The sequence below is a fragment of the Lepidothrix coronata genome, unplaced genomic scaffold, assembly GCF_001604755.1.
Source record: "Lepidothrix coronata isolate B3197 unplaced genomic scaffold, Lepidothrix_coronata-1.0 Scaffold13, whole genome shotgun sequence".
Classification (NCBI taxonomy): domain Eukaryota; kingdom Metazoa; phylum Chordata; class Aves; order Passeriformes; family Pipridae; genus Lepidothrix; species Lepidothrix coronata.
This window is the reverse complement of record NW_016690193.1, coordinates 2,893,443-2,904,285: the sequence shown is the minus strand read 5'-3', so window position 1 is coordinate 2,904,285 and position 10,843 is coordinate 2,893,443. Positions and strand designations below refer to the sequence as shown.

General features: G+C 53.6%; 2 protein-coding genes across 3 annotated transcripts in view; one reads left to right on the top strand and one right to left on the bottom strand.

The window, feature by feature from the left end:
• The window catches only part of MFHAS1 (malignant fibrous histiocytoma amplified sequence 1), a 34,994-nt gene extending 30,947 nt beyond the window's left edge, over nt 1-4,047 (bottom strand). For both annotated transcript variants that reach the window (XM_017805970.1, XM_017805969.1), the window contains exon 1: nt 828-4,047. In XM_017805970.1, the coding sequence (XP_017661459.1) occupies nt 828-4,047 (3,220 nt within the window). The remainder of the gene's footprint in view (nt 1-827) is intronic.
• A 6,306-nt stretch (nt 4,048-10,353) lies between these two features.
• Nucleotides 10,354-10,843, top strand: part of TNKS (tankyrase) — a 132,468-nt gene continuing 131,978 nt past the window's right edge. The window contains exon 1 of the mRNA XM_017805957.1: nt 10,354-10,372. The gene's annotated coding sequence lies outside the window, so the exon portion shown is untranslated. The remainder of the gene's footprint in view (nt 10,373-10,843) is intronic.

Genomic DNA, 10,843 nt, shown 5'->3' with positions numbered 1-10,843 from the left:
AGAAGTGAGAGCTTTAAAAAGCACCACGATTAGTCACATTCCAGAGGAAGGAGATTATGCTTTTTTTATTAGATTAAGGGAGAGAGTGAAAGAAAAATAATTGCTCTCAATAATAGCTCCAAAAGGCGCAGTCTGGGAATCATTTCTAGGTGAGACACTTAAACAAAGAAGATGGAGCATCCCTCTCTCTTCAGGGAGGAATGCTTCCTGCTGGAGACAGGGTTCAGATACCAGAAAGTGCTTTTTACACGGGGCTATGGAGACCAACACACCCATTGTCTACCAGGAGGGGCTTTCCTGTATTCAGAGATGCTGCAGCACAGGCCAGGTTTTGGGGGTGGAGGGTTGAAGGAGGGGGTAGGGGACACCTGCAATCTTTTAGGCATCTCCATCCATGTTTACAAATTGTCCCAAGTGGAAGCTGCAGGGTAAAAGGAATTAGGAAAAAAAACCCCAAAACACAAAACCCACCACAGTTCCATTCAAAGGAATCAAAACAAGCAGAAGGACAGATCAGTGCCTTTTCAACAATGGTACCACCAACTCCCAGGGCCAAAACCCAAAAAAGCAGAGAGAAAAGGCACAGACAAAAGGGGTTGTAACACCCGCCTCATCTCAGAATAGGGTTATTTTAAGCCTGTCTCCCTGGAGCTACCCTAATATTTTCTCTCATGACTCAAATCACGGAGGAAAGGAGTTAGAGCAGAGGAGAAAAGAAAAAAGAAACAAAAAAAAAAGAAACGGAGCTAAGGCTGACACAGTAACACACCCTTCTAGAAGGGGCAAAGCCCCAGAAGAGATGAAAGGCAAGCTGAGCTGTGCCTTACCTGGAAAAGTGTGTGGGTTGGGTGACCCTCTTTTAAGGCACTTTGAACAGAGGACGTGCACAGTGTAGTACAGGCCCGGCCATTCCTGGAGCAGGACATTCAGTTCTTCCACTAAAGGCGTAATAGCTTGCCAAGCTGTCCAGATATTTGGTAAGGACGCATGACTAGCGATAGACAGAGTGTCTGGCTGCAGAGCTCCCCTGGCAGGCCGGTAACTCACCACCACAGGCACCTTTCCCCGGTAGGCATAAATCTGGTATTTGCCATCTGACCGCTGAACCACGTGGCTGTTGATCTGGACACTGTAGCGTGCAAACAAGCCGGGTGGGAAAATGAATGGAAAGCTATATTCAATCTGCAGCTGCTCGACCAAGAAGGACTGTCCGCTCAGATTGGTGCCATTGATCCACGCCTCTGCATGGGGCACCTCGTTTTTCACGTAGCAGGGAAACTTGTACCAAGCAGCCGCCCCATTTAAGGGCTTGCATTTGGGTTTGTTGACACAGTAGCATAGCCCCATCTTCTCCAGCAGCTCCAGGATGAGCTGCAGATCCTCCCGGCTCTGGATGTGGGGCTTAAGGAGGAGGCGGATAACATGGGCAGGGAGGAGGCCATGCAGCAAGAAGCCCTCCACGTAATGATGGAGCTGAGTGGTCCTCAGTTCGTCAATCTGAGTGTCACTGAGCAGTTTCTGGAGCAGCACAGTGGCATCCCGCTGGCAGAAGACATTGAGGATGTCAATGAGCCGTGGCAGGTTGTGGAACACGTACTCCCGCAAGGTGAGGTGCTCCTCAAAGTAGAGCAGCTTCCCACTCTCGTGCAGGTAGGACAGGGCACTCTGGAGCCGATCCTCTGTCAGACCCGCCTGCAAGCCCAACCGGGCCGAGTCCCACCAGCTAAGCCACAGCTGCTGAGCTTGTGGCTGGAAGTGCAGCTCCTCCAGCACTTGCCAGGATTTGGGCAACACCCGGTGCAGGTTTGGGAAGATATCCCGGTGCTCAGCCACGGAGAGGAGCTTGTCCCGCAGACGACGCACCTGGCAACGGTCCTGGCAGCTGAAAGGCAGCACTGGAGAGAGGATCTGTGGGCGGTGGTTGAGAAGGTACTGAAACTGGGCCTTCTTTCGCCGCAAGTTCTTGTCTGAGACCCCATAAAAGGCAGCATGCGGGCTGGAGCAGCGCAGGTCAAAGTCCTGCCCCAGAGCCTCATCCACCTGCTGGACTAAGCTCTGGAGTCCCTCAGCATCCCTCTTTTCTTGCTGAGCAATCTGGTGATGGATGTCCAGGCACTTCTCTTCCAACTCCCGCTCCGCACAGAGGTCAGCATGGGTTCCCACCATGCACACCACAGCATGGGGCACCTTGGAACTGAGCCAGTGCAAGAAATAGCCCACAGAGGGGTAGAAGTGCTGAGGGACGTAGGCACTCAAATTCACCACCAGCACATACAAGGCTCCAGGAGAGAGGAAGAAAGATTGGATCACATCATAACTTGGGTCCCCCGCCAGCTCATACACAATGAATGTCAAGCCCCTCTCTGCATCCGCTGTCCAGTCCATCACCTCGATGCCCTTGCTGCCTCCTGACAGTCCTAGTCCTGAGGGTATTTCGGGGGCATTTGGTGGCAGTGATGGTGCAGGGCATGGCGTCTGCCCTTTCACTCGCTGAGAGGGGACGTGAGAAGGGATGTCCTGCTGCTCAGCAGGGAGACGTTCCTGCTGCTCAGCGGGGAGACGTTCCAGCTGCTGCATGACAGGTACCCGTGCTGAGGAAGTGTCTTGAAGCTCAGGGAAGAGGCAACACCCAACTGGCACTTTCCCAACGTCCTGATGCTTGCCAGGAAACCCTCTAGGCTGGGTGTTCCCTGCCTCCAGGCTTCCCATATCCCCTCTCTGCCTATCTTCCTCCATGAGGCATCGTCTCAGCAGGGTCTTTCCTGCATCCTTTAGGCCCATGAGGACCAGCTTGAGGCGGGGTTTGAGGGCAGGCTGGGAGTGGGCCAGCTCTTGCTGGTAGGCTGCGATGTAGGGGATGCCTTTCATGCACACCTCATAGGGGGGCTGGATGAGGGGGTTGTCTTTGATCTTCCACAAGGTGACACGGGAAAGCTGCCCGAAGCCCTCAGGCAGGATGGCGATCTGGTTGCCTTGCAGGACCAGCTCCTCCAGGCTGTGGAGGTGCACAATGGAGTCAGGCAGGTAGCGGATGCGGTTGTTGTCCAGCCAGAGGGTGCGGAGCTGGTGGAGCTGACAAAGGCGAGGGGGCAGCAAGGTTAGCTGGTTGCGGCTCAGGTAGAGCTCCTCCAGACTGTGCAGTGCCAAGATGGCAGAAGGGAACTCCCCCAGCAGATTGGAGGATAGGTTCAGCATCTTGAGCCGCTGCAGCCTGCCGAAGCCAGCAGGCAGGGCCTGCAGCCGGTTGCCGTCCAGCATGAGGCTCTCGAGGGCGCTCAGCTGGCAGAGGCCCTCGGGCAGGGCCACCAGCCCGGTGCCGCTCAGCCAGAGGATCTTGAGACGGCGGAGGGCAGCGATGCCCTCGGGCAGGGCCCCGAGGTGGCGGTTGCCAGAACAGTCGAGCTCCTCTAGGGCGGCCAGCTCCAGCAGCGGGGCAGGGAAGGAGGGCAGCAGGTTGTGGTCGACGTCGAGGGTGCGGAGGTGCCGCAGGCGGCCCAGGCCCTCGGGCAGGCGGCGCAGGCGGTTGAAGCTGAGGTCGAGCTCCTCGAGGCAGCCGAGCTCGGCGAGTCGCGGGGGCAGCCCCGGGCCCTCAGCGCCCAGCTCGTTGTGGCTGAGGCTGAGCTTGCGCAGGCCCCGCAGCCCCGCCAGCGCCCCGCCGTCCCCCAGGCCCCGCAGCCGGTTGTGGCTGAGGTCGAGCTCGGCCAGGCGGCCCAGGTGGCGCAGGGCGGCGGCGGGCAGGCGGCTCAGCCGGTTGCGCCGTAGGCTGAGCACCCGCAGCCCGCTCAGGGCGGCGCCCACCTCCTCGGGCAGCTCCTCCAGCCCCCGCCCGCTCAGGTTCAGCGCCTCCAGCTCCCCCAGCGCCGCCGCCGGCGGGGGCGTGCGGCGAGTCGCGGCGGCGGCGAGGGGCGGCGGCGGCGGCCCCCCCGGCGGCCCCGCGTCCGGCTCGGGCTCAGGCTCGGGCTCGCCGGGGCCGCCCCGCAGCTTCCGTGCGCGCAGGGCGGCGTCGCGCCACAGCCGCACCGCCTTCGGGGGCTCCGTCTGAGCCATGGCCGGGGGAGCGGGCCCCCGCCCCGCCCGACCCTACCTGCCGCCGCTGCTGCTCGCCATGGGCGCGGCCGCGCTGCGCGCCGCTGCCGCCGCGGCGGGCTCGGGGCTCCCCGCGGCTCCGCGCCGGCACTGCCGCCGCGCCGCTCCGCGCACGCACCACCGCTGCCGCTGCCACCGCCCCGCCAGGGGCGGGACGCGGTCACGGCCCGGCCCCGGCGGCGCCGCACCGCCCCCGCGCCGGGGACACCCCGCCCCTGCCCGCCGGGCACCGGCTGCTCCTCCCGGCAGAAAGGGTCCCCACCGCTGGCCTGAGCCTCTCAGCCCGCGGCTCCTGCCCCCGGCACCGCCCGAGAAGGAAGCGGCCCCTCGGGAGCCCCGGTAGGGTGGGTGAGCCCGCCTGGCGCTGAAGGCGGTGGGGCAGCAGAGGCGGCGGTGCCGGCGCTTCTCCGGGACCCCGGTGTGTGACAGCAGCCGCCGCCCCGGAGTCTAGCCCTACTCCTGGGCTTGCTGAGAGGTTTGCGAGCCGCCCGGCTCGGCACAGCTCACCACCTAGTGAGCTGTTGCGTTGCTCCGCGTCATTTTTGCACCAGGCGAAAGGGATTTTATCATGCAGCCCAGCAGGAAAACGAGACTAACCTTCCTTCCCATTCAATAACTGTTTCCGTGTTGGGAGAGTGTGAAAGCCTATAAGTCCTCTGTTTAATCGGAGCAACTCTGCCACCTTCCTGCCGTGCTTTGTTTCCTGTGCTGCATACATCTGGCCAGACGCTAAACACTGCCTTCTTCAGGTTCCTCAGCGAAGCTTTGCTCCAGGGGGTCGGAGAAATAGACCTGGAAATTTCCACTGCTGCTACAGGGGGGAAGCAGAGTCCCTTCACAGCGAGACAGGCTGACGGAGGCTGTGGACACTCAGCTTTCCTGAGTTGTGTGACTTTACCTTTACGATTGCCAGCGATGTACCGTGGCCAGAGGTCCAGAGATTTTAAAGCGTCACTGTCTTTGTACAGCACTGAATACTCCAGCTTGCTCTGGGAGCTTGAGAATATGTTTCCCCTGACCTTGTCACCTTATAACATTAAAGCGTGCTATAAGCTATTACTTCAGACCCACAAAGAGAAAAAAAAAAGCATTTTAAATGAAAAGTAGTCCACAGGGCAAACAGCTTCACAGCCTTTATTCTCTTCCTTATTGTGGAGAGCTCTCACAAGAATGATACCTTCCCTTTTGGATGGCCCTGTGCATCTAACTGTATTCCCACCTGGGATGAAGGAGAGAGCTGAACCGACCTGGTGCTGAGCCATAGTCACTGCATTAAATTATTAAATTTACAAATTACTAAGACTACAAGATTGCAAAGGCACAAATTCAGTTCCTGTCTTTCCCATCAGTAACAGACAAGCAAGGATAAAATAACATTTTCAGGCCCTCTGAGTCCTAACAAACATTCACCAGGTTTCTGTTAAATGCCTTCCTGAGCACAACATCACCTGCACAGTGAAAAACTTGCAGTGCTGACTGGTAAAGCCAGACAAAGGATACAAATGACAGGGAGGAAAGCCCACAGGCGTGAGAGAAAATCTGGCTGCATGAAGGTAAAACTCATCTCCGAGCAGGAATCAGGAGCTGCCCAAATTCAAAGGCAGCAGAGGCAGTCTCTGGATCTTGGCTCATTTTTTGGCTCCAGGGCCACTTGGGCTCAAGGGGAACAGGTATGCAGGGATATTCATGGTCCGGGAGGCTCTGCTGAGAGGGCCTAAACCTGGGAATAAAATTCTTCCCATCCTTCCTTTGTGATTGGTGTCAGATCCTGGCCCTGGGAAACAGAGATACTTCATGGCCTCTTGCTAAACTGTGCCCATCTAGAACTAGTTTCCAGGCTTGCACTCAGTTATTTTCAGAGCATCCCTGCAGTGGGTCAGTACATCTTTTATTTGGGCTAACCCAGTTTTTGTGTCTTTGCTTTTCTGAAGATCACATGGCAAGTAACCCTTCTCTGTGTGCCAAAAGGAGCACTCTCCTTCCCTGTTTCAAAAGTAGCACATTCATTCCTCACTGAGAAAAAGTCATTCTCTTCTCCCACCCTCTTGCCCAATTGCTCTTGTGATACCAGGTTGATGGTTTCATTTCCACCTCTCTACATGCAAACCCACCCAACCTGCTGCTATCAAAATCACATTTTTAAATCAAGATGGTGTTTCTAGAAATAAGAGGTCTCTGCAGGGAAAATTGACCCTGGCTTCAAATTTGCAGCCAATTTCCTTCTTTCTGTTGCCTTGTGCAGGTAAAGACAGAGAAAGCAGCATCATTATTGGGGGCCACCCACCCGCTGGTGCCCAGGGACAGTGCAGATCCTCTCTAAGGCCAAGGCAGGCTCCCAGTTGCTCTGTGATCTGCAGCAAGTGTGAACCAAAAGGCATTATCCTCTTGTTTCCCGTGGGAAAACCGGACAAGCCCCTCCACCAGGGATGCTTCAAGCAGCTGTTTGGCTCAGCCAGCTGAAAAACACTAGGGAGAGAAGCACTTATCTCCATTTGCCTGCTATTAGCCTGTACTAGACATGTCTTTCTGGCAGCATGCAAGGACAGACAGGGAAAATTTTTTCCCTAAGCAGGGGAAGTTTTGACTGTCAACCCTCCTATCACAAAATATGCAAAGCAGCAGGAACTGAATGCCTCCCCAGCATAATGAAGAGGAGGAAAAAAGTCATGCAGCACTAATCAAATTTTGATAAGCTCTTCTAGGTGGTGAATGAAGCTACGCCAGAAAAACTATTATGAACACCATGCTGGCACACAGATGTCCCCAGTGCTGCTTGAAGGTTGTCCAAAGAGGAAAGCTCTGGTACTTTCCTATGAACCTTACATTTTATCCCACTGTACCCACTTGGGTGTGCAAGTCTGTGATAGTGTCAGCTAGAGACGGTGTCCCTTGGCTTCTTCAACACATTCATCACAGTTAAAGCTGCCAGTTGTGAGTGACATAGTTTCTGGGGAAAAGAAAGATTTTATTTCTCAGAAAAGAGAACTGGCTTTTGGTATAGACTTAGATGACCCCTTGTCTTCCCATCTTCTTAGGCAAAGGAGACATATTTTTCCAAACAAGACTTCCTCGTTTTCTCTCAGCTTATTAGAATTCCATTAAACATGAGCACCAGCATGCTGGATGCTGGGTTTGGAGCCATTTCATGTTTTTTGGAGGTTAAAAATATTCAGAAACCACCCTAAGCCCCTGTTCTAGCTGTCATCAGCTAGGGCTGAGAGGCAGGTGGCTGTAAAATTGCCAGGAAAGCTATAAAGCATTTTATATTTAAAAAAAAAGAAAAAAGAAACAAATCCCATTTCAGTGGATTCCATTAGACACCAGAATTGCATTTGAAGTTATTAATTTTAAATAGTGGTCCTGGAAAGTCCTATTGATGGGATTTAATTATTCAGATGAAATCTGAAGTGCCTCCACTTTACTGAGCCCTGCAGCTGCATCATTAATAAGACTTCTATCTAAAGCAACTTCCTCCTGGGTCAGGTAAAAGACACTGAGTTATCTACAGTATTTTAGAACCTTACCCTGGGCTTTGCATGACAAGAGGTGCAAATGTAATCAGCTGCATGTGACAGGACATGAACCTAAATCAGCTCAACAGAAACATCAAGCTACTGTGGCAGGTGGGTGCAGAGAGCACTGTGGGACAGTGCAAAAGTCATGGGCTCTGGCACCAGTGCCGAGCGAGGCTGGCATCTCCTTGGGAAAATGCTTGCCCTCTATACCACCAGACACACAGGCCAGATGATAAAAACCTCTGGTTCCTGCTTCAGTAGCAGTTGAAGAAGTCATGTTTCCAAGGGCTCAGTGGCTGGCCAGGGAACAAGCAATGGGCTCATGGAATGCTTTTGAAGATCCTCTTCATGTTCCTCTGAACCCTAAGTAGAAACCCTGAGCCAATTTTGCCCAGAACTGCATTCTCTGCACTGTTTTGCCCACCATTTCTTCAGGAATGCTATGAATCTACCCCAAAGCATACCAAACCAATACAAATGGTGATGGCAGCACTTGAAGAGATCCTGGACATGCTTTGGGCAGGAGAAAGAGAAGGGCTGGGGTGAACAGCACTGCTGCTTGCCTCTTCTCTCTGGAAGGGGAGCAGCGTTGCTGTACATGTGAGGCAGGAAGATGGAGGCTTGAGGAAATTTTGGATTGCAGTAGGATAGAGACCTCCACCCAAAGGTGGGAGTCTGAAGAGGAGGTGCCTCCCCAGAGCCACTTGGCATCACACCCTATAAAATCCAGAGCCAGGCCCCACTTTCTCATAGATAGGTCTCATACTGTGAGTCCTAAATGCTTTGCTTGTACCTTCCTAGGCACAGCTTTCATAGACTCACAGGAAGGTTTGGGTTGGAAGGGGCCTTTAAAGATCATCCAGTCCAACCCACCTGCCATGGGTAGGGACATCTTCAACTAGATCAGGTTGCTCAGAGACTCTATGGCTTTCTGCTCACAGCTTTCAGGAAAGGCTGACCCAGAGCATAGCGTTTCCTAATCAATCTTATAACCAGCAATGAATTTTTAAGGCCAACATGAATCCCAAATCTTAAAAAATATTACTTGTATATATTAAAATTATTATGTACCAATATATTTCATAAAAGTGTTGCTGCCTGTAGCCTTGGTTTATGGGAAATACAGAGGGGGTAAAAGAATGTGATTTGTTTGCCACTGATGCCACAAAAGCAACTGGATGGTGAAATGTAACCTGTGGAAAGCCAGCAGTGAGCTGAACAAGTGGATACTTATGCTCTGGCTGTTTAAGTATCTTGCAAAGCTTGGTTCTGACAAAAAGGATGTTGCAATTAACTTGCGAAGTCCGCTTGGAGTTTTGAAGTGAAAGGTGACTGTGAAGCAGCAGCTGTCCAGATTCAGGTGTCAGGGAAATCTTGCTGAGCTGTCTCAGTGCTTGGTCAAGGCCCATGCCTTCAAAGTCATGGCACAAACAAGAACTGAGCTGGGCACATTTAAGTGGATCTTCATTTACTGCTCCACGAGTCATGGGGATTGATTCATGCCTACCTTCTCATCACTGGCAGAAAGGTACTTAGTAGCCCTAGCCCAGATCCTAATTTCTTCTGAATTCCTGTTTTCTGATTTTCTGTGCTCCCAGTGTTAGACTTGGACAGTGCTTCTTCAGCATGTCACATAGTGCTATGCAAATACTTCCTAAAGCCTTTTTGCTACCAAACAACTAAAGCAGATCTGCTTGCTAGGATGAGGCTGTCTGGCCTGAGCCATATTCAATCCCATTCACAGGAATTGCTCATCACTCTTCCCATTCTCTGACCTGTGACACCCACTAGGTGCACAGAGAATTTTCCAGAAATTGTTGGTGTTGATATTATTCTTGTCAATGGAACCTCCCTTTTGCTCACAGATTAAAGTTGAGGTAAGCAAACTGGAGATATCTAGGTGACAGTTATTGGGGCTTTCTGACTTAAACCATAATTGATGTTTATATCCTCCCTAGATACCAGTAAGCCAGGAGAACTTTGGTCTCAGCTTCCTGCTGCTTTCCAAATCCAAAATAAAATCCTTATTTAAATGCTGCTGGTTATGCCCATACAGTTCGGATCTGTTCATTCCATGGAGGGCCTTAAGGGGCTGTTTCAGTCTCCGACATCCCTGGATTTCTCTTTCTTACTGTCAGCACTGACAGTCACCTTCTGCCTGGCTACCCTTGGCTTCCTGTTCCACCACTCTGCACTTTGTTTTTTCTGAGCAGATGGAGCATTCCCCACTTGGCTCTCTCTACCATTTGCTCTAGGTGGCTTTTCAGTGACTGCCTTGCTTTCCTCCCTGAAATGAGTGCTGAAGTGGCCTTTCAGCTTAGCTAATAAACTTTTAAAGAACTGCCAAACTGCACTTAGGTTTCTCCATCAGCTTCCTCTCCCGTTGGTTTCATTCCATCACTTCCTGGCTTTGGGAAAGGAGCTGTACCGGAACGAAGCAGCGTTCAAGGCCAGGTTGGATAAAGCCTCGAGCGACCTGGTCTAATGGGACATGTGCCTGCCCATGGCAGGGGGGGGTTGGGACTGGATAATCTTTAAGGTTTATCCCAACCCCTTAACATTCTATGACTCTATGAAGCTGCCGACTGGATCGCCTGCCGGGGAGTGCAGGTGGTGAGCGCTGGGACAAGCGCCGGCTCCCCGTGGGAGCGGGGTAGCCCACCCACCTCCGGCACGACCCGTAAAGGAACGTGTTTTGTTTGTCGCTGATGCCACAAAAGCAACTGGATGGTGAAACACAAACTGTGGAAAGCCAGCGGTGAGCTGAACGGGTTCGTACCGGTGCCCCTTAAGTATCTCGCAAAGCTTGGCTCTGACACAAGGGGGCGTTGCTATCAGCTTGTAAAGCCCTTTCGGAGCTGTGAAATGAAATGATAAGGCGGCTGTGAAGCAGCAGCTGCCCACACGCAGGTGTCGCAGCCGGAGGAGAGCTGCCTCATATCCACAGGGTGTTCTCCGCAGGGACCGCCGACACTCTCCCTGCCCGCCCGGGGCGCCCCTGAGGCGCCCCCGCCCCGCCCGGCCCGGAGCGCCGCGGCCAGCCGGGACAGCACGGCCGGCAGGGTACGGCAGTGCCCGGCAGGGACCAGCAGTGCTCATCAGGGTACAGCACTGGCCGGCAGGGGCAGCACGGCCGGCAGGGTAAGCAGTGCCCGTCAGGGGACAGCAGTGCCCGTCAGGGTACAGCACTGGCCGTCAGGGTACAGCAGAGGCCGTCAGGGTACAGCAGAGGCCGTCAGGGT